Raw genomic sequence first — 23772 nt, 5'->3', positions numbered from 1 at the left:
TTAAAAGTTTTAGGCAGATGAAAGACATGATTAGATGTACATTTTTAAAAGTTCACTCTGGCTGTTGGTGGAGAAGAGATACAGCCTGAGTGGATGTGAGGAAACCAGTTAAGAGGTTACTGCATTAGTCCAGGTGAGAAAGACAGTTGTGGGAAGTTTCTGTTAACTTGTATAGTAGAGGTTATCTTTAGGTAATATAAGCCTATAATGTAGAAGTCCCCAGTACTTTAAAAGATGTCATCCTGCTGAACAAAAAGGCATGTAAAAGCTCAGGATTTAATTCATTTGGATACACTGTCATTAGAACATTTCTGCTCAGAGAACTTATTGCAAAGCTACATTGATGACGGTCTATCATCATGCAGCTTCTGCCAAACCTATGCAATATCTGACCTTTTATATAACATCCCTACTCATATGACTAAAAGGCATATCACACTTTACATGGCCAAAAAAATAAAGGACCTTTTGATTTCTGCCTCTGGACTAGTTTACCCTAGTAAATGGCACCATCATTTACCCAGGCATTGATGGCAAAAATATGGGAGTTATCCTATATTCTCATCTCTTTCTGTCATATGCCGTAACATATGTACATTAATTACCAACTTAAATATAATATTCAATGTAATTCTATGGAAATTATTCTGTAAGATTAAATAAAATATGAATTTGGCTACAAACTCTCTGGTGGTATTTACATTCATATAGCCTTACCAAAAACAGATTATTTCATTAGAGGGCAGTTTTAAACAGTAGTAAAATATATTATAATATAGTGCTATAATTGTTTTATACCTTAATTCTTCTTTACTGATAATACCTCTACAATAAATGTATAAAGATAAAGCACGCATAATTTCTTAGTTCTCAAATTCATTTACTAATTCATTCATTCATTCTCAAGAACAGAAAAATCTATAGCAAATATCTGTCAACTCAGGTCTATAAAGAATAGTAAGATCAGATGTACAGAAGTTTTCTAATTTGTTTCGAAATTAGTTTCTGAATAATTCTCTAAGAAGACAGTTAAAATTAGATCTATTTCACACTAAATAGGTACTTCCTCAATATTTCATTTCCCCGATACTGTTGACCTATGAGTCATCCTACATATGTAAACTTTTAGCCAACTAAAGCTTACGGCTATAGTGCTAAGTTATTCTTTTTTAATTTTTTAAAAATATTTGTAAAATCTACTTCATCAGCCTCCGCTCAAGGCTTCAAGGTGGATTCTATACCTCTCCTACTTCAAAAGTGCAAGTGGAAGTGGAAGCTACTTTCCCTTCTGATTGGTGGCTTTGGAGCTTATCTCTGCATTCATAATTGTATTCCTTAAAGTTAAAGCTATCAGGAGTTTAACTACCAGATAAGTGAGACACAAAATCAAGTATCATTATTATAGCAATGCAGTAATACAGAACATTACTGTGTTCAAATAACTTTTTCTAAATTAGCCACTAGGTAATATGCTAACCTCACATCCACAGTTCTACACAATTTTATGATAGCTAGAATTAAAAAAAGGATCGATATGATATCCATTATAATACCCATTATAGGAAGAGATTCCAAAGTTGGCATAAAGGGCCAAAGGTAGAAATTAGCTTATACAGAAAATAATTTGTATAGGCCAAGGAGGCCCTTTGTGCATAATACCACCTAAGGTAATTCAGCCCACAAAATACTGACTATCAGACCATAATCAAAATGAAATGCTTTGAAAAAGTGAGAGAGAGCTTGGTTTATGCATTGCCATAAAACTATGGATGGATGGGCATAGCGCATCTCCTGTTGCACGCACCCTGTTGCTCGTCAAGTGACATGGATCCGAGCTGTTTGTTAACCACAGAAGAAGGAGAATCTGAAACAAAAATGAGATTTCAACTTAAAAGTAAGCAGCAGAAAACTGCACAGCAATGTTATGATCATCTCTAAGCTTAAGAAACAAATGTATAAGGTTGGGGAATAGAAGTAAGTACTGTGGTGTGTTTCCCAAGCAGTGAGTAAGCAGGGCCATGTGCTTAAGATATGTTATTCCAGGCAAGCGTTTAGCAACTTTGAGAATGAGTTGAGAAAATATTCTTCTACTTCCATGCATATACCTTTTATCAAATTCATTTAGCACAGGCACAAGGTGCAAGGTAGATAAAATAGAAACAGTGTATCTCCCTCGCTAAAGGGAAGACTCCTTGTTCTTCTCAAACCCTCTCTCCAGCTCCTCAAGATGGCTTTCATTTTGGATTGGAGGATTCAGAGCCTGAAATAAGATGTTCACTACACTTAGCTAGATGTTATGTTGAGCTGAAAAAAGAGCTCCAGTGAAGATTTATGACAAAGAAAATAGTTTATAAGAGAAATATTCAATGAAGTAATTACCATTACAGAAACATAGATGACTTTTAAAACTCTGTGGTATGTTGTGCATGTTAAAACTGTACTGTGAAGGCTTAGGTTTCTTTAGGTGCCCGGTGAGAAAAGGAAAAGAGAGGCAACGAGAAGGCTTATGGTCTGGGCTTCATGCTTTCCACCTTGGCTTCAAACAGAACATTTTATTTTTATCCTTTGGATTTCTATGTACAATAATTTGTTTTATAAATAAATGGATTCTGTTGCTTGAAAAACACTGGTATAACAAAAGGCAGCATGATAAAATGGAAAAGCACCGGTCTAGAGTTATTCAGTGTTGATTCCAACCCTGGTTTGACAATAATTAGCTATGTGACAGAGGACAAGTCCCATTTTTAGATCCAACACTCTCCTTCCTTCCTGGTCATCCTAGGGACCTGATAACTAAGAAAGGCACTGGGGAACAGAAGGAGGTGGCTACTATTCCTGGCTTGGGTTCTAGTGTGCTAGTGAAGCTACAGGAAGAGGGAAAATGTGGATAGCAAGCATAGCTCTCTACTAACTGTAAGAATAATTCCTAGTTTCTAACAGCCTATGCTCTGTTCATAGCAAATGCTGTTAATAAAAAAAAACTCTGCACTTTTGACTGATCGGTTTCTATTCATAGTGGCACATTATTCCCCCAAATGTAAATATTTTGATTTAAGAGTGTCCTTAACTCAATAGCTAAGAGTTTCTTAAATATCCTTGATTCTTAGCAATTTTATACTACTTGACTGCTTCAATCTGTACACTTTAAAAAGTCTGAATCCTGCTACTGGGACTACTGGTATCAATCTTAAATTGTCTACCTTCTGAGATAACCAGTGTGCTCACAGATTTTTGTATTACTAGATTTTGATAAAGCATGATCATTATTTAAATAATAGCTTTTACTTAAAGTATCCTTACTTATCACCTCTTCATCAGAATATTCAGCTCAACAAATCTGTATTACACAAAAAAGAAAGCAGGAATGATAGTATTTTAATCGGTTCCCTAATCTAGCCATGCTTTGCTTTGCTTTTCTAAGACTTCTCAAATATCCATCTCAGAATTAGACACAACATTCCTATCTATGTTCTTTTTGAAGAGCAGATGAGTCAGTCTTTAGAGACAAACAAAATTATATTCTTTAAGAAAAACAATAAAAATGTGACTCACAGTGAAATAAATATTGGAAAATCTTCCTAGAAAGCCTCTTATGAAATATTTTTTATCCCTTTGGATTTGTTATACATTTCATTATACTCTCATTAAGAACCCTCAGAAAAGTAACAACTCTCCAAGCAATCTTTTTTCAAATATTTAATATTTTCATGAATATTATGGAACGTACAAATCTTATTAAAGTGCATGTTATGTAAGCTTTTAAATAAAACACATTGAGAAAGGATCTGGAATGCTATCATCTCCACAAAATTGTGTGTTTTCAAACTCTTGAAGTATTTAAAATATTAACAAAGTTTAGGTGAAGACAGAAAGATATTAAGCTAAAAGGGCTTCCGTTTTGGTTTTACAGTCTGTCACAGATATCGTGTATATCTGGGGAGTTGTCGTTCTTTCCATGTTGAAGACCAATCTTTAAGAAGAAATCCTTCTTGATCATTGCTTCCATTCTATTTTTAATTTTGGGTACCATGCAACTGTTTTTGGAAGGATTACTTTCCTGTCACATAAAACATTTGAAGTAAAATGTTTCTATATCACTAGATATTCAGAAATACAATACCCATATCTTCCAACTTACAGAAATATTTCCAAATGTTAACACAATAATCATCAGAATATCTAATATTAAAAAGACAAACAAGTATTAGTTCAATGCTGATTGCTTCAGTGTTTGCATAATCTATTCCATCTTTCTGTGAAATGTCTTCTAGAAAGCACTATCACAAAATAAAAATCTGACCATATGGTCCAATGATAATTTATTACAAAATGCAATACAGTTGGTCAGCCTATTGGAAATATCTTAGATTATTATTATTTTTAAAGTAGAGATAAACTTTAAGCAAAAGCTCCTTCAGTCTAAGCTCAAGGTGTCTCATGGTTAATTACTGTGTATCTCCAAGAATTTCGTGTTTTAGTTTTGAGAAAATTCTTTAGCCCCTTAACATCTGAACTTTTTCAACTGTAGAAAAAAATAAGGAATTATAATCTAAGTAACAAGAACTCTTTAGTCAGACTCCCTGGGTTCAAATCTGGCTTTCCTACTCAGTAATACTGTAACCGTGGGCAAGTTATTTAACGTCTCTAAGTCTCAGTTTCTCCATCTGTAGAATGGGGATAATTACAATATCTACCACATACTGTTCTTGCGAAGATTTAATGAGATAATCCATGTAAACTACTTAGACAGCATATATGTTATTACTTGCTTGTTTTTCAGAAACATGGTGTTGAATGAAAAATGATGATAGGAGGCTGTTCTGAAAAACATGGAGCATGGTCCCGCATTTAAAGTGCCAAGAGACCCATCACTGTTTTGCTCAGGACCCTATCATTCAAAGTAGTTAAGAAGTACTTGCAGAACTATGTCAACATTACATCTGATTTACTAACTGCTTATGTTATTATAATCACTAAAAACCTGGGTCAAACGCATCGGTTTGAGAAGAGCTACGTGTAACTGACATCACGGACACTGTGGGGACCTGGATGTTGTATAGAACCTGCTTGCACAGGACAGGGTAAGTGCTGATTTTTTCCAATATGGCTCAGTTTTGAAAAGCCCTTTAAAATATTCACCAATGTTTTATACCCTTTAAGGGGTATAAAATTTACTTTTTTCTTTTCCAATCGGCAAAACCGTGCCATAAAGTGAAAAAACAGTTCCTACCTGACACCCTCTCTAGGCTGGCTCCATGCTCCAGTGGGGCTCTGTGGTGGTTGGGCCAGTACCAGCAGACTCCACAGGGTGTTGTCACTCTGAGCAGGAGCCAGCAACCCATGACTTCAGGGGACCTGAAATGGAAAAAAAGAGTTGGGTTTAAAATCAGCCATATGTTGAATGCCTCTGCCATAGCTGTTTACGGCATTCATCTGATAAACATACATACAGCTCATTCAAAACCCTGAACGCGGGCTTCCCTGGTGGCGCAGTGGTTGAGAGTCCGCCTGCCGATGCAGGGGACGTGGGTTTGTGCCCCGGTCCGGGAAGATTCCACATGCCGTGGAGCGGCTGGGCCCGTGAGCCATGGCCGCTGAGCCTGCGTGTCCGGAGCCTGTGCTCCGCAACGGACAGGCCACAACAGTGAGAGGCCCGTGCGTACCGGAAAAAAAAAAAAAAAAAAAAACACCCTGAATGCTATCAACCTTACATGGCCATAAAATGAGGACATCTTGAGGTAGTAAGTTAAAGTCACTATAATTAAGATAGTCCATTACTATGTGTACTGTTCTACTTAGGAGTATAAAAACTTTATACAGTATTCTCTATCCCATTCTTATGCCATCTCTATAAATTATGGCAGGCCACGCTACTTAAATAAATCAATAATTGGGAAACTGAGGCATAAAGCTGCCAAACGACCTGCCCAAGGTCATTTGTCATAGGGCCAGGGACAAGAACTCAGTCAGTCTAACACCCAGGCAGTGATCTGATGAAGGCAAATTCATCTCATTATGATTAAAAAAAAAAAAAATGGAAGACTAGAAATGAGTTGTATTTCCTAAAAGCCTAGAAAAAAGTACACTTTTTAAAAAAAACTAAACTGAAAATATTTTAAAAATATATATACACTGACTTTGAAAAATAAAAGTTTGGAAATTAGCTATGAATAATTATCATTTACAGGTGTCAAAAATTCTTTCAGAGGAGTGGTTTTCAAAGTGTGCTTCAGAGAGCAGAGGTGGCTTGGGGGTGGCAAGAAGGACAAGGAGTTGGGTTGTCATTTCTTAACTCTCTTTATGTTCAATCACAACAGTGTCACTTTTATGTATTTTATATTAGAACTTCTCCATGAAATTCTGATTTCACAGCTGAAAAGAAGGGGGGGAAACCATTGTTTAAACATACCTTAACATCTATCTTATTTAGCTCATTTTAAATAGCACTTGGCGCCTTGGAATGATGTTTTAGTTTCCAACTGCCAAGAAATATTGCCATCACGCGCCTTCCCATTTGATCTCATTAAAATGTAGATTATTTCTATAAAATGGCTTGATGGCTTGATCCCATTTTCCTACAGAAATTAGGTATTAGGCAGATTCATCTTACACTTAGCCTTTCACAAAATATTCTCATGAGTCCTATATTTTGAAAAGAGAATGAAGTATTTATCAGACAATGTAATCATTCAGAAATTCTACACTTGTTAAAATTTCTTGGTTTCCAAATCACATTAATAGCTCCTTTGAATATCTTATACCTAAAAGGCTTCAATAGGTGAGAAAATGACAGAAGTATCATTTATTGACAGTATCATCACTTGCTGACACTGTGAAGACAACAACATATAATGGGAAAACGTTTTATGAGAATTGCAGTCTTCTAGTGTTAAAAAGTTAAAATCTAGAATGTTAATTCTGTGCTATTCTATATTGATGATTTTAGTAGTAACATCTAGCATGAGTGAATGGATCAATTAATGTCCATAATATACATACACAAAATTGTATTCATACATCATGAAGTATAAGAAAATGTTTTGCTAATTGTTATTCAAATAAAACCTATCTCCCTGTTGAATTTCATAAATTTAATTCCTATTCTGTATTTTTATAATTTGAATGTTTTGAAGTGAAGAATTTTGCATTAAGTCAACTCATCTTTCCTCGCATCCAAAATTTACTAAATGGACAAAATATATATACTATATTAGTTGCCCTTTGTAACAAACTAACAATACATTATTTAACTGTTGTTAAAGTTTTTAATTACCAAATAGTGTTCCTAACATATGAGGATAGAATAAGATAAAAGTAACACTAACAAATGAACCCAGGCCATGTTACAGGTTAGACTTACTAAGGGTCTCATATGAATGCTATGTTAAAAGCGTATGACATAGATGACGTATTTCACCTTGTAGGTGAAGGGAGCAACATACACTGAGTGACAGCACTAAGGGCCTCTAATATTGGTCCACGTGGGCAGCCTCAGCAGCCCAAGTAAGTTGTTTAATAACAAAATTAAGATAACATGTTTCTCAACTTCAAAACTGGCAAGGCATCTAACTCAACTTTGGCTTTTTAAAATATACTGGTTATCAGACTAGGCACTATTTAATAAGAATGATGCTTAGAGTTGGGAAAAGAGCATCTTATTTTACAAAGACCATATAATCACACTAAACCTTTCTGATTCTATAAAGAACTTGCTTTGATTCAAATTGATAAACTAGATATAAAGACTGAGTGTCAATATTTTCCTAATGTCCACAATGTACATTTCCCTACTGATAATGTAGACAGTCTTGCTTTATACTCAAATTCACTTTAATACTTGGTTTGTTATCTGCTAAATTTCAGTATTTAAAAAATATTTATACATGTAGGGATGCTTTATCTTCCTTCTTATTGTTTTATATGTTGTATATTTTTACTTTTAAAACCCCTGAGCTAGAGTTTTATACACAGCACAAAATCATAGCAAAATTTTTATCATTAAATGTCACAACTGTAATCTAATCAAACTTTCTTGTGAGTTTTAAGTATAGGAAAAGATTTCCCTATAGTAAGAGAAAAAAAAAAAAAACCGACAGAGAGAGAGAGACATCTTCTTTGCTTGACTGATATTCTCTCTATTAATATAACACTAAGTTAAAAATCAGGTCCATAATTTGTTCCAAACATCACACCTATATTGCAGTTATTTAAATCTATTTTATTTCACCATGGTATTATATAATATGCTTTTATTATCACAGCACTTAGTGGAACAGATATTTATAAACTGGAGGTTGTCCAGTTCTACCAATAAACAGATTAATTCCAAGTAATTTAATCAGAGTTCTCAAAGTGACTAATTCCCAACTCATCACTCCTTAGGGTGCCAAAACAAAGTGTATCGAAGTAGTATAATCTCGTTAGTATGACAGCACCTACTATAGTACCTGTAGTACAGGATACATAGTATCTACTATCCATCTTGAAAGAATTAAGTTGACAGATTCTTTTATGTGATATCTTTCACTAATTCTTTCAACGAATGTTTATTGAGCATCATGAGCTTTTTGGCCATAAAAAAAAACCTGAGCCACTAAAATACTCAATGAAAAAGAGAGTGACACAGATTATTACTGTCTTATCAGAGTTTTATCACATAAAAACAGGAACATAAAACTGGAATATTTTTGTTGCCCTGTATACCAGAAAGTTGATTATGTGCAGGAGGAATAAGTAAGCAAATATTGAAAATTTTCAAATAATTACAGAAGGGGATGATTGAGTCAGCATGCTAGAACAGCCAAACAACATTATAATTCTAAAATCTATCATTACTAGGTTTATATGGGAATAGAAATACTGGTTAACTTTCAAAGCAAAAAAAAAAAAAGAAGAGGAGCTAGGAGCCATAAGTACAGTTATCATCTCAGCACATAGGAAATTTCAACAGAACTATCAATGCAGGCTCTAAGTTCACTAGATTATCACATAGTATCTCATTAGCCATAAAAGTAATAAATATTTGCCCTTCTCTAAAACTACAAATAAAATAATGGACTATTTTATATTTGTCTCTCTAGCAAGTGCTGCTGCCAATCTGTCCCTCTAGCATGTGATGGTAAACTTCACCATATGCAAGAAACAGAGGGAGAAGCTGCAAGCGCATCAGCTTTCTTTGGAAGGGGAAAAGGGAAGCATCTTATTACACAGCAGCAGTGTTAAAAAACCAACTCTACGAGCTGCTTAAGGACACTGGACATTAATAACCTGAAGCCTGAGGGTCCTGTGAAGAGCCCTCACGAGAAGACTGATCAGAAGTGGAAGGCTGTTGCTGGGTACGCACAGCTAGCTCCTGCTGCCTCTGCTGCTCAGCCTTCTTAAGCCTCAGTTGTTGCAGGCGCTTACGGAGCAAAGCTATCTCAGGCCCCCTTAGAAATTCTGACACAGATAGGAAAAGAAAGGTGAAAAGATAGTAATAAAACAGAACATAGTAAGAATCTGATTATACATTAAAGACAGAAGGGTATAAATAAAACACATGTCTCATAGAGGAATACTAAAAACAAATTACTCAAAAAATTACTGATCATTAAATTATGAAAAACTATACATACTTACACACCCAAATGCTTCTATTTAACTATGATGAATTAGACACATAGAGTTCTCTAAGAGTATTTAAGTAATTAAACGGAATGAAAGTAAAGTCTTCCATAAGCAAAAGTGAACATTGCTTTCCTAATTGCATCTCTTTTTACAATACTAAGAAAAATTGAAAACTATCAGTTACCTCATTTACTCTATATACAAAAACTACTAATTTCAATCAAATAATAATTAAGATTATGAAAAAGTTATGCATTTGGAAATAACTCTTGAAATTTATTAGTAGACAGCCCTTTAAAAAGTAAAAGTTTTATATTTTTCAGCTAAAATGTTTCTTTTTATGTTGGAATTATCATTTACTTTTTCTTTTGAGCTGAAAAATATTTATATAATCTTTAACATTTTCTTAAACTTTATCTGAGGCAGTGGTCACAGATAAAAAATAAAAATAGTATAACATGAAATTCTGCAGAGAATACTGAGTACCTACTAGGTATGAGGCATTGTTTTAGGCTCTGGGGATAAATAAAACATTGAACAAAAAAATAGTCCCTACTCATTTGTTCTGAGAGGAAAACAGACATCACTGCACACATACACACACATATATAATATACATGTATGCATTTATCTGTGTCAAGTAGGGATAATTGCTATGAAGTAAATTGGGCAGGGTAAGGTCAGGGTGATGAAGATTGTGGGGGAGTGGTGGTTGTTTTATGTATGGTCATAAGGGAAGGCTTCTCCTCCTAAGATGATTTTTGAACAAAGACCTCAAGGATGTGAGGGAGTAAACCACATGGATATCTGGAGGAAGAGTGTTCCAGGCAAAGGAAAGAGCAAACACTAATGTTCAGAGGGGGAAGTATATCTGGATGTGGGATATATACTACAGGTAACGGCAGAAAAGTTTGCTGATAGTTTAGATGCAGAGTGATCCCAAAGTTTTTGGTGTAGATAACAGGAAAAATGGAGTTGCCGTTTATTGTGACGGGAAGAATAGAGAAGGAGCAAGTAGTATTAGAGGGAAGAAAAAAACTAACAGATATCCGAGTGGAGAAACTGAGTAGGGACTCACTGTAGTAGTCTAGAATTCACCAGTAAATGTGGATGTCACTGATGATGTTACTTTAAGCCACATTAAGAGAGTAAGTGATAATAAAGAAGTCTAAGAACTAAATTCTGGGACACTTCAGTGTTTAAGAGAAGGAAGAACAGGAAGAGTAAGGAGAATCCAGTGAGGAGGCTGGAGAACTGAGTGAGCCAAGTTTTGTAAGCTCAGTGATGAAAGTGTGTCAAGAAGGATAAAGTAAGCAGCTGTGTCTGCTGATACAATGAAAAAGATACTGACCGAGAACTAACCACAATGAAGACTTTGACAAGAGCCGTTTCAGTGAAGTCACAGGGGCCAAAACCTGGCTGGAACAGGTTCAAGAGAAAGGGGAAGTAAAGAAGTAGAGGGACAAAGCATATATACTTTTTCTAGAAGTTTTGCTGCCAGTGGGGAACAGAGAAATCGGCTGATTGTTGGTGGGAGAACAGAATCAAGGGAGGTTTGTTTGTCTTAGTTTGGGAGATAATTCATATGTTTGTATGCTGATGGACAATGTTTAATTGGGAGGAGGAAGAAAGATAATGAATGAGAAGTGGGCAAATGCGGGAATGATGTCCTTGAGTAGACCAAAGGAGGTGAATTACAGTGGATAAGAGGAGGAATTGGCTTTAGATAGGTGCAGAAAAATGTCATCCACTCTAACCAAAGAGGAGGCAGAGTATATGAGTAGAGATTAGTTGTAGATTTGATGGAGGGAGCACATGGAATTTCTCTCACTGACACTGAGAGCAAATTATACAAACTACCAAATAACTTTCAGCCTCTTTTATATAGATTATAAGAGTGTAAAATTTGGTTTGTTGTTTCAGAATCAATCATGCCAGAGACACTAACCTCTTATTACCATGTCCCCTATTTATAAAGAATTTTATTCAATTGGCAGTTAAGGTTTAACAATTCAAGTGTCATCATAGTCTCTCATTGCTAGTTCCTCCTAGAAAATTCTCCAGTACCAAGTAGGATAGTATTCATTAACAAATAAATTGTGACGCTCAATAGTATAATGCCTTCTTTTTAGGTATATACATATCCCATAGTTACTGTCAGCATAGTAGTAACACTTTTAGCAACATAAAATAAAGCATTATTATGCAGCCATAAAGTTTGTCATTTTATACTTCAAAAGAAATTACCATAAAGAGAGAGATTACAGATATGTCAAGTTTTGCTAAGAAAACTGGAAAAAAAAATCACAAAAAATTCACCCAACTTCATGGTTGTTTCAAACCCTCTCTCTTGAACTGCCAAATGTTTTATGTCTCCATCCTAGACCCACTAGGTGATGTAGCAAATCAATAGCAGGCTCTAAATATAAGCAGTGGTGCTCTGTAACTTGGAAAATTAAGATTTAGTTACCAAAAAAAAAAAAAGATTTAGTTATGATAATGTCATGAACCATTAATTCAATGCTCCCAGTGCTTTTCAAAGAAGAATTTGTTTGCTTATTTGAAGGCTGGTTGTATGTCTCCCCAGCCAAGTTTAAAAAAAAAAAAAAAAAAAAAATTGAGGCTAGGGAAAGAAGTCATCACACAGCTAACTAGGAAAGGCAAATATGGAATTAAAAATTCCAAGCAGAAATACCCGTCTAAACAAATAGTTCTGCTAGCAGTTTGAAGTATTAAAGGCACATAAGACACATACACATTACATCTTTTTAAAAATGTATAAACAAACATATATAATTTGTAATATGAATAAATGCTTGGAGAACTAATTTTTGTTAACATTAGCCAAAATCGAAAGTGAATACACTGAATACCTTTGGGTTGAATTTTAAAAACAATAACAAAACAATCCTCAATAATGAGTCAGGAACTGCTAATGGGAAATTTGTACTTTCATCTCCTGAAACTACTAACCTTGCTCTTCTTGTTTTTTTCTGAAAGACTCTAGGCTAGTCTCCCTAATGACAATTCCCACTGATGGAAAAGAACAATAAACAATAGTTGAGCCAACAAAGGTCCATTTGGTTCTAACCTCAAATCCTGCCTCTCTTCCAATACATAGGGTCTTTTGTCCTGGACACTGGATTATTTTTATATCTAATTTGGTGGTACTTTATCTGCTTGCTATCAACTGTCCCCCACTCCCAACTTGCTCCTTTGTCCAGGTGATCCTTGTGTTTTTTTTCTCCTAGAACTGGTCACTCCTTTACTGACTTCCAAGTTCCTCTGATCTCTTCTTTAGTTTCCCCAAAGTGGAAGTCACTAGCCTAATATTTCCACTTGTTTCTAATCTCTAAATTGCCTATATCTCATCTGACTAGATCCTGATCCCCTTTAAGGAAACTATAAACTGAATATCTGGGCTTTGAAAGGTTTGTTTTGCTATGCCATACAACAAAGTTCTTACTTCCCCAGGAATTTTTCTACAGAGCTCAATTCAGCTATAACAATTATGAAAGGACCTAAATAAATGTATAAACCTGAGCAGACACAGTAATTTGTAAATAAGCAGGAACCCACACATAAGCCATGAAACACTATCTTTAAAAAATTCAATTCTCATGGTCTGAGTGGTCCATTAATTAGAAACACATGGATCCTTTAGGTGACTCACTTCTCAAGGTGAGCCCCCAAAACTGAGTTTTGTATGTACTGATATCCCCACCCAATCTAAAGAAACCACCTTCTCTTTCTTAGATTAAAGTAAGACCAAAGGAGGCAATTAAACTATAACACACTGGAATGAATGCCTCATTTAACAGTCTCTCATTATAAGAAGCTCCTTACCATGGAAAAAAATTACAGATAACACACAAAATGAAGACATTTCTAGACTTAGTTTAAGAAACAACTAAAAGTGATGTCTGATAGGCATTACCAAGAAAGAAAAAAATATTTTATAGTTACTTTGAAATATTTTTTATAAATAAAACTATGAAGATTTCATTTTAACCTATATAGTTTCAGCTCACAGTCATACCTATCTGGTTTTTAAATAGATAATCTTATAAACATATTTTCAAAGGTACAGTCTTTTGTTAAATATTCAAAAAAAGAACATGTATGACATAAGAATCAAAATGTTAGATTCTGGGTTATATATATATAGAATGTAGTTTCAAATGGTCTGCGTGAATGAAAATAAAATTCAAGAATATGAAGGGTGAAGATGTCCAAATTGTAAAAAAAAGATCTACCAACTGACTTCAAAGTCCACTTCAGTATATTTTATCTTCCTAATTCAGCTACTATACCCAAAGCCAACTCTGTGGCCCCCTCTAGATACACTATTCTTCAGGTATGCATTTTATATATTAACCTCACTGTGGCTCCATTTCTTCTTCCTACCCATATTTCTGTCTTGATTTTATCATTTATCAAAATGATTTTTTAAAAGTATTTCCAGGGGCTTCCCTGGTGGCGCAGTGGTTGAGAGTCTGCCTGCCGACGCAGGGGACACGGGTTCGTGCCCCGGTCTGGGAGGATCCCACATGCCGCGGAGCGGCTGGGCCCGTGAGTCATGGCCGCTGAGCCTGCGCGTCCAGAGCCTGTGCTCCGCAACGGGAGAGGCCACAACAGTGAGAGGCCCGCGTACCGCAAAAAAAAAAAAAAAAAAAAATGTATTTCCATAAGTTATCATAAAATATTTCTGGAACTAAGTTATTCAGTCTTACGTGGTCTGGACAGCCAAGGGCAAATAATGGATCCAAAAGCAATAAATGACTGGATATCCATTCACAGCATCTTCCCTAGGTATCATAAAATTTGCAGAGCCTACTGGAAACATCCAGAATGAATGAAATGGGACTGAAACTATAAAGACTATAATATAGCTAAATATTCTATATAGGTTATACTAGCTTAAAGATAACAGTCTTAACAGTATCACTAAAGAGTGACTATTGTTGGGAAGAAAAAGAGGCTTAGGTAGAACAAGATAAATAAAATCTCTGTCTTTATAAGAGCATTTTCTAAAAAGAGAAAATAAGTCATAAATAAATGAATAAAAAATAAAATAATTACAAATTTTAATAAGTACTTTTCAGGAAATAAATAGGGCTATATAAAAGAAAAGAAAATTTTAGGGAGGATAGGAAAGGAAGATGAATCTAGCTAAGGTAGTTATCAAAGACCTCCCTTGGGTGACATTTGAGCTGAGAACCAAAAAAAAAAAAGGAAGAGCTTCTCAGGTACAGAGATCAGTAAGTACAAAGACTCAGAATCCAAAAGAAAGAGGCAGAAGAAAACTTGGCACATTCCAGGAACTGAAAGAAAACCAGTACAGCTGGAGCGTAATGATCATTAGGAAGTGAGAATGTGGTATGAAATGAGGCTAGAGATAGGCAAGGGCCCAGACATATAGGTTCTTTTAGGTCCACAGTAAGGACTTTGAGTTTTTTCTCTTGTATTTATATTTATAAACGCAATTAGAAGTCTTTGAAGGTTTTAGACAACAAAACTATATAATCTGATTTTACATTTTAAGATACTCATACTGGTTGCTGCATGGAGAATAAATTATAAGGGAACAAGAGTAAATGAAGAGAGACCAATTAGTGGACAACAAATGATGTAAGATGGAAAGATGTAGAACATATTTTAGATACAGAACAGAACTTGCTGATGGATTGGGTGTGGGACATGAAGGAAAGCAAGGAATCAGTAACTCACAGCCTATTAAAATAAGCACATGAGCAGTAGTTACAATTTACTAAGATATGAAATCACCAAGATGAAAGAGATTAGTGAGACGGGAAGGATAGGAGGATAAATTAAATTTCAGTTTGGACATGTTAAACCTAAGATGTCCAAAGATAACCAAAAAGAAGTTAAATAAGCAGTTGGACACAGGAATCTATAACTCAGGGTAGAAAATCAGATTGTCAATATACATTTGGGAATCATCAACTTAGAGGAGATATTAAATGCTACGGGAATTGATGCAATTAACCAGGGATAGAGTGCATGTAGAGAGGAGAGCACAGACTAGGGGTTTTACTAAAATACTGAGAATTATAGAATAAGAAATATCAAAAATGGTTGCTGAATACCAGCCAGAGTTGCTAATAAGAGTAAGTAGGCAAAAGTGGTGTCATAGATGCCAAAAAAGGAAAGCGTTTCAAAAAAGAAGTGACAGGCTATGTTAAAAGCAACTGGGTTAAAAAATCTACTAAGTACGAACAAAGAAGTATACTTTAAAACAGGCAAAATGGAAGTCACTGGTGACTTTGACAAAAAGGTTCAGTGGAAAAGGAGGTTAAAAGGCAGAGTGGAGTTGGTTGATAAATAAGTGGAAGATGGTAAGAAAATGGAGACAGTATATGTAAGCTATTCTTTTGAAGACTCTGATTATAAAAGGAGCAAAGACATGAGTCTGGAGGGGAATATGGGACAGTTAAGAGATATTTTTAAGACAGAAGATAATTATAGAGCATGTTTGAGGTGGAAAGGAAAAATTCAGTAGGAAAGGTAATAATAAAGACGCAGGAGAAGGAGCAAAGTCCTTGAGAAGCTGGAAAGAGGTGCACTGGCCAGCTTGTGTTAGGAGCAGATACACTTCTTCCCAAAATGGGACTGCTTCTGTCACAGACAATGTGAGTCTAGATGCTGGAAAGTTGGGAGATTCAAAAGAAGGAAAGTGAACGCTTTTTTTCCCCCACTGTGAATGAAAGAAGGTTATCAGCTAGGGGGTGGGATGAGGGTAAAGGGCGGTGCTAAAAGTTTGAGAAACTTGAAGGTGTGAAACAGACATCCTGTCTAGGTGCTGAGCAACAGTGTTGGAAGACTGCTTTAACGCGGAGCACCAATGAAATCTGTGGTCATGAATTTCTTCACTATCAGTGACTCAGCTGCAGACTAAGAGAAGGCAAATAATTAGGTTCAGTCAGAAATGGAGTTTTGCCAGGCAAGTCTTCACATTCCCACTGTCCCTCTCCCTCAATCCGGTAAAAGTGACAGAGGAAATGCAAAAGACCTGAATGAAAGATACAAACATTTACATAAAGAGGTATACACAGCAAGGCAAGAAGTTTGTTTTCTCCATCTCTATGCAAGGCAATAATAGAAATCATGGTTCTAGGGTGATACTCCCACCTACATGGACAATTCCTACCATCCACAAACCCATCTGGACTTAGAAGCGAATAAAAGATTGAGAAAAAAAACAACACAAAACATAAAGAGCATTAAGTCCTTATTGTTAAAATGCTAAACTCTGGGATTATGAAAGGCCTATTGTCAAAACAATCACAGACATAATCTTTAGATGTTACATCTAATATCAAATCATCTTCCTCAACAGCAATACTGTCTTGGTAACATGGAAATATTCCAATTTTCCATAGTTTAGTCAGCCAAAATTCTTTCCATAACCTACCAGTTAAAAGTATCTCCTATGTTTCTTTGAAAAATGTATAGACAAAAGTGCCAAGTCATGTTCAATGTTGCTTGATCATCACAAAAATGTTGTTCTCTATTTCAATGATTCAATGAAATAAATAGTATTCAAGTATTTAATACTTACATCAAATATTAAAAAGGATTTAGTAATTTCAAATGTAGTATTAGAATGTGTTAAGTATCTAGGACAAAAAGGAAAAATGAAATTCCATACTAAGTAGTTTACTCAGAAATGTGTTTAAGAAACAATTGGAATCAGTTAAGATTCAGTGGAACGTGAACATGAGCTAGGGAATTCTTCTTGCTAAGTTTTGGCCAAACTTATAATTGATCAGAATCTTTAAGACTATTCCCAAGAATGCTATCACTTTAAAAAGTCTTGTTTTTACCAATTTTACCTGTTTTGAAAAGCAAACTTTTAAAGAATTCTGTCCAGACTTCCTTAACCCTCCAAAATATTTTATTTTCCCATAACTTGAAATGCTGTATCAATTAGAATGTGGAAAATCTAATTTCATAGCTCATCTTTAGGTTATTATTATAGGTAAATTGTACACAAGTGTTATTTAACAGCCACATAATTGAGTCTGGCTTCTATTCCCCTAGAAACTGAAAATGAATTACCAAAAATGGGATATACTGATAGAAGAGTGCTTAATTTAAAACACCCCATATTTGGTGATCTGGCATCAGATTTCAGAGAAGCAAGAATAAAGTGACAGTTTGGCAGTTAAGCTGTTAGGAATTTTTTTTATAGGCTTTAGCTGAGGCCTGCCAGATGTATCTTTAGTTGCTAATATTTTTGACTATATATCGAGGAATATACTTCCTTAGAAAAACTCAAAGAAAAATATGAATGAACATCTTGTTGGTTATTATAATTACATGTATATATTTAAAATGTCAAGTAAACTACAAACATATCTGCTAAAGATTACTATGTAAACGCTAGCACATTCCATAGCTGGGGGTGGGGTGGGGTGTTTGAACATGAGGAGTTGTAATATTGAGAGGAAAACACAATTTTAACAGAATTTAGAAGTTGATTTTTTTCACTAACATCAAATACCAAGAAGACAAGGATTTGTTAAAATAATTTTTTCACGTAAATACAGGAGAAGTAATTCTTTTGGTAAATTGTATACATTGTTGACAAGAGACCATGTAAAATTCATCATAAAGAATGTATTAAAAGTATGTCATGATTTGAGGAAAAATAATAAAAAAGAACATAAATACAATGGATCTAATAATAATCAGGGCTATATTTTCACTATCACTTTAACACAGACAACCAAAAAAGCTTAAGAAAGATATTTTGGTCTATAAAAATAATTGTTAAGTCAAGTGCATTAAACTATGTCAAAGTACTATCTGCGGGTACTTACATTTTTTAAAGAACTGTCTTGTGTAAACTGAAGATTCCTGCTATTAGTTAAAATTCATGCAAGTGAGGCATACTTGAATTTTGTTTTTAAGTTACACATTCACATATTACATGTCACTTTGATCATTTATTCCAGCAAGAATAAGTTGATGTGATTTAGTATCTTTCAAGATAGCCCCAAAAGAAGTTTTCATTATCAGAAATCATCAGATGAACCACAACCTATTTAAAGAGTAACATCCTCACCAGACTGATGATGTGTATGGTGTCCAGATGCCTCAACAGACTGCCTTTGTTCACTGACTGGAGAAGACAGCAAAGAAGTAGAATGAGGGCTTTCTGTAGAAGATGATGCTGAATGAGCCTGAGCTGACATCGTAGAGGATGTAGAAGGTTGAAGAAACTGTTCAGCTGGAGTGTCTACTTCCATAGCAGTTTCATTTTCCCCCACTTCCAAATCAGTACTTGATGGGACCGTAGGAAGAGTTGAAACATCTGACTGACTAGTTCCACCTTCAAAAAACACATCATAATACAAATTCAAATACTAAATGCTTTCCAAAACTAACTACTCTAGAGATATGTTCAAGAAATACGTGTGCGCGCGCGTGTGCGCACACACGCACACGCACGCACGCACGCACACACACACACACACACACACACACAGAGAAACAGATAATTTCAGGATATCAAAAACACCCACCAGGCTAATTAACAGGGGTAAAAAATCTACCTATGGCACATTCTTGTTGTAATAATCAACCTTTCAAGCAAAATGCTCAGTATGGTAGCTTGACTTACACAAAGCTAAATAACAGCTTGAAAGATTCCTATTAATAATGTCTAGTTCCTTAAGTTTGAAGACGATGATTCTGATTTAATAGCTGGATAATAGGATAATGGACTTATATTAATATATTTCTACTCTATAACATAATGTCCTTGGTAAAATATTTAATAAAAAAATTTTATTAACAAGAGTAAAGCTACAAATAGGTCATAACAAGATTAAGTTCCTGATTCCCATTTCATTAGCAGTAACGTTTTAACCACTAAAATAACATGATGCAGTCATGATTTTAAAAGGCTTGAATGTCTACTATGTGTTGTGCTAGGCCTTGTGCTATCTGCAAAGGAATAATTAAGAATACTCAATAAACATTAAAAATTTCCTTGATTTTGCTTCAAATCTATATTATTAAAAGAAAGATAGAATGAACTAATCAAGTTCATGTCTTGCAAGATCCAACTACTACAGAATATAAAAATTTTTCTTTTAATCATCTTTATTTAAATATTTCTTAAATTTAAGCACAAATGTAATAACTCTTAAGCAAATCCATAGTCTAAGAAATTTTTTTAAGTTTGTATGCAGAATTTAACAAGAACCATTTATGGATGAAATTCAATAGAATTTTTCATTTTGGGACTTAAAACATTTAGGAGTTAACTTTCACACTCCTGATTTTGGACAGAGATAAGTAACTTGCCAAAGACCACAAAGCTGGAAAGTAGTGAACCAAAATATGAAAACAGGTCAGCTAACACCAGACACAGCAATTGACAGCCATTGTATATAAGTAACCAAAAGAAGAAACTACTTAATTATATAAAACTTATCTAAAGAGTTTTATCTGTATCCCTTCTCAGAGCACATACAAAAGTATTTACAGTATGGGATGTCAGACTCTCTTACTTTTTATGAGAAAAGCAAAAAATGAAGGCTAGGTCTAGAGGAGCAAATTATACCAAATACCCTTTGTTCTCTACTGCTCCACACAATACAATAAGAACCTTATGATTACTAAAGATATAAAATATGGTATACATTGGATGATATAAATAAAACTGACTTCAATAAATAGTTTTTGCAGGTTTTCTGGTAACTTTAATTAATAACAAAAATTACCTCTGGGTCGAGATCTTCCTCGTCCTCTATTGCTTTGTGCGACTTCGCTTGCTTCTTCAAACCACCTTGATAACATGTCAGACATTCTCTGCATCAATGACACGTTGGGACTTTGCTCTCCTATGACAACACAGGTCTTATCAGTGAATTTAGGAATAGGTCAGGATCTTTCATTAATGCAAAAACCTTGATTTGAAGGCTTTAAAATGAAAGCAATTTTAAAAACTCAAATTGCCTAAATAAATTATATGACTGTATATATAAACCTATTAGGGCTATCATCACATTTTATAGTAAATGTTTATATGAATGACTCTCCATCTCTATTTTGAGTTCCTCAAGAACAGGACTTACATCTCCTACATGTTTGCCAATTCTTAGGTACTTCCACACTACCACCCCTACCCCAACCCACATCTTTAGTTCTAAGAGCAGACAGCTAGGAAGGGCTCATGAATTCTAAGTTGAACAGATTGAAAGAAAAGTTTGACCTCTCACTTAAATTTCCTTAAACTGAAGGTTTGCTCTCTCACTTAAATTTCCCTAAACTGAATTTATTTTTATCATCATTTACTGCAAATTCCACATAACTGAAATTAACAGAAACCAGAAAATTTTTTATTTATCTCTTTCCTCCCGCCTTGTCTCCCCTCAAATATATGAGTATTTTCTTAAGGACATTTTCAAATTAAGTATCACATCAAATTGAAACTGTGACAATTCTATTTTACAATCATATAATTTAAAATGGAAATCATTTGTTTTTGAATTTTCTGTGAAAGCAGAATTTATTTTATGCTTTATTACCTTTATATAATGTAGCTTTATATTTTAAAATATATTAAATAATACCAACAATAATATATTGGGAAATATGCTTTTGATCTTAAAAGATTTCAGCAATCATTAGAATAAGATTTTTGCTATAGATCCGTTTATTAAAATCACACATATTACTTCTATTTTAAATGTGCCGTCTTAAGAGACTTCCCTGGTAGCACATTGGTAAGACTCTGCACTCCCAATGTAGGGGCCCGGGTTCAATCCCTGGTCAGGGAACTAGATCCCACACGCATGCCACAATTAAGAGTTCACATGCCACAATTAAGAGTTAGCATGCCACAACTAAGGAGCCTGCCTGCTGCAACTAAGACCCAGTGCAACCAAATAAATAAATTATATATATATATATTTTTTAATTCTGTAAAAAAAAAAGTGTGCCATCTTAACACTCCCAAAATAGTAGTTTCTTATGCTTATCAAAGGCATCTGATAGGAGGAAAAAACAATTTTTTAATGTGCTCTTATAAAACTCTCAGATTGGAAACTGGGAGTTTTCATTGCTCTTTATATCAAATACAAAGGCAAAAATTACTATGTTTGATAATACCCAATGTTTTTGTGGCAAAAGACATTCTTACACTTTCAGTGGGAATACAAAAGAGTGCATACTTTTCAGAGGGTAATTTGATAACTATCAAAATTAAAATGTAATTATCCAGTGACCCACACATTCTACTTTTAAGAATTTATCCTAAGATACACTTGCACAAGTATGGTAAGATATGTATGAAGATGTTTGTTACAGCATCACTTATAATAGTGAAAAAAATGGAAACAAGTTAAAATGTTAATTTTTAAATACCACATTTTTTAAAAGCTGACCAAAGTATAGTTACCATCTCTTTCTCGTTCACTTTCAGGCCTTGCTCGGGGTCCAGTATCTGACCAATCACCACGAAGTCTCAAACGCTTAACTGGAGGCTGTCGTAACTAAAAGATGAGGAGAGAACTCTCTTGCTCAATTCTTAAAGCACACTGTAAGTCTAATAGATTCTTTCCATCTTCTTACTTCCTTTATTGAGATGCTAATCAAACTATGAAAGATAGCCATAAATATCCACTGATGTTGACACCTGTACTTATTATCTTCAGCCTAAAGTTTGAATGCAACTTTAAAATCATGTAAATGTGATATCGAATCCTACCTGTATCACTTTCCAACTGACAAGAGGAAAGTTATCTAACTACATTGAGCTTAAGTTTTCTATTATTATGATAAATACAGTCTAGGTAAAGTACCTAAATACCTAACTGGCAATAGAAGTAATCATTATTTTATTATTATTATTGACAATTTGCTCTCTGGTTCTCCCCCAGTACCTATTCCAACCCTGCATTACTCACCTCGGTGTCTCTACTCTACCTTGTTGCTCTCATTCTCAACTATTAACTTTTCCTCCTACTTCAGAGAAAATAAAGTCAGTTCTACAGAAATGACATAAATTTCCTCAGCTGCATTCTACAACTTACCTATATCTACTTCTTAATTCCTTGCAATCTTTCTCAGGACATGGATCACTTGTTTTGTTTAAGCTTAGTCTCTATCTGTGCTTTTTATTTCATTCCTTGAACAATTATTCTCTCTATATCTACATTCATCTCTTCTCTCTTGGTTCTTCCTCACAATATGCTAAAGGTTCTTATCATTTTTAATAAACAGAACACCTCAATTTCATATTTTTATCCAGCTACACTCTTTTCTCATGCTTTCTGAAGCTTTACTGTCAAGCCTCTTTTAAAAAGTCTATATTCAGGGTCGGGGGGATCAACTGGGAGACTGGGATTCACATATATACACTAATATGTATAAAGTAGATAACTAATGAGAACCTGCTCTATAGCACACAGAACTCTACTTCACTGTACAGTAGAAACTAACACAACATTGTAAAACAACTATACCCCAATTTTTAAAAATGTCTATATTTGTTCTATTTTTATCTACCACTCCTCTCTCAATTCACTGAAGTCAATCTTATGTTCCCATTTTTCCACTGAATTCATTCTCACCAATATCACCAGTGAATGATCAACGACTAAGTTCACTGATCAATGATAAAATGATTAAAACTCAATTTCCAATTCAAATGGCACCTTTCAGAGATTATTTTATTTGGTGTCTATGGCACCTGACACTCTTAATCACTCCCTTTAACCATTACATTTTAACATCTTTTTATTGAGATATAATTCACATACCATAATATTTACCCTTTTAAAGTAGACAAATCAGTGGTGTATATTCACAAAGCTATGCAACTACTTGTATCACACTAATCCAGAACATTTTCATCACCTTAAAGAGAAACCCTATAGCTATCAGCAATCATTCCCCACTTCTCCCTCTACTCACCTCCTGGCAACTACGAATCTACTTTCTGTCTCTATGGATATGCTTATTCTGGACACTTCATATAAATGTAATAACATAATATGTGGCCTTTTGTGTATGACTTCTTTTACTTAGCTTAATATTTTTCAAGGTTCATCCACGTTGCAGCATATATCAGTATTTCATTGCTTTTTATGGCTCAATAATATTCCACTTTTTGAATACACCACATTT

General features: G+C 34.5%; 1 protein-coding gene across 9 annotated transcripts in view; it reads right to left on the bottom strand.

Annotated features, from left to right (window-relative positions):
- DCAF6 (DDB1 and CUL4 associated factor 6) overlaps nt 1-23772 on the bottom strand; it is a 172510-nt gene that overhangs the window by 61848 nt on the left and 86890 nt on the right. For 5 of the 9 annotated variants that reach the window (XM_067728540.1, XM_067728541.1, XM_067728538.1 and 2 more), the window contains 5 exons: nt 22043-22136; nt 20364-20483; nt 18698-18964; nt 9268-9438; nt 1805-1864 (listed from right to left, as the gene is read on the bottom strand). In XM_067728540.1, the coding sequence (XP_067584641.1) occupies nt 1805-1864; nt 9268-9438; nt 18698-18964; nt 20364-20483; nt 22043-22136 (712 nt within the window). The remainder of the gene's footprint in view (nt 1-1804; nt 1865-9267; nt 9439-18697; nt 18965-20363; nt 20484-22042; nt 22137-23772) is intronic. The other 4 variants (XM_067728542.1, XM_067728543.1, XM_067728544.1 and 1 more) reach the window with 2 other exon arrangements.

The sequence above is a fragment of the Pseudorca crassidens genome, chromosome 2 (assembly GCF_039906515.1).
Source record: "Pseudorca crassidens isolate mPseCra1 chromosome 2, mPseCra1.hap1, whole genome shotgun sequence".
Classification (NCBI taxonomy): Eukaryota; Metazoa; Chordata; class Mammalia; order Artiodactyla; family Delphinidae; genus Pseudorca; species Pseudorca crassidens.
The sequence above is the reverse complement of the archived record's forward strand: the minus strand, read 5'-3'. Positions and strand labels throughout refer to the sequence as shown.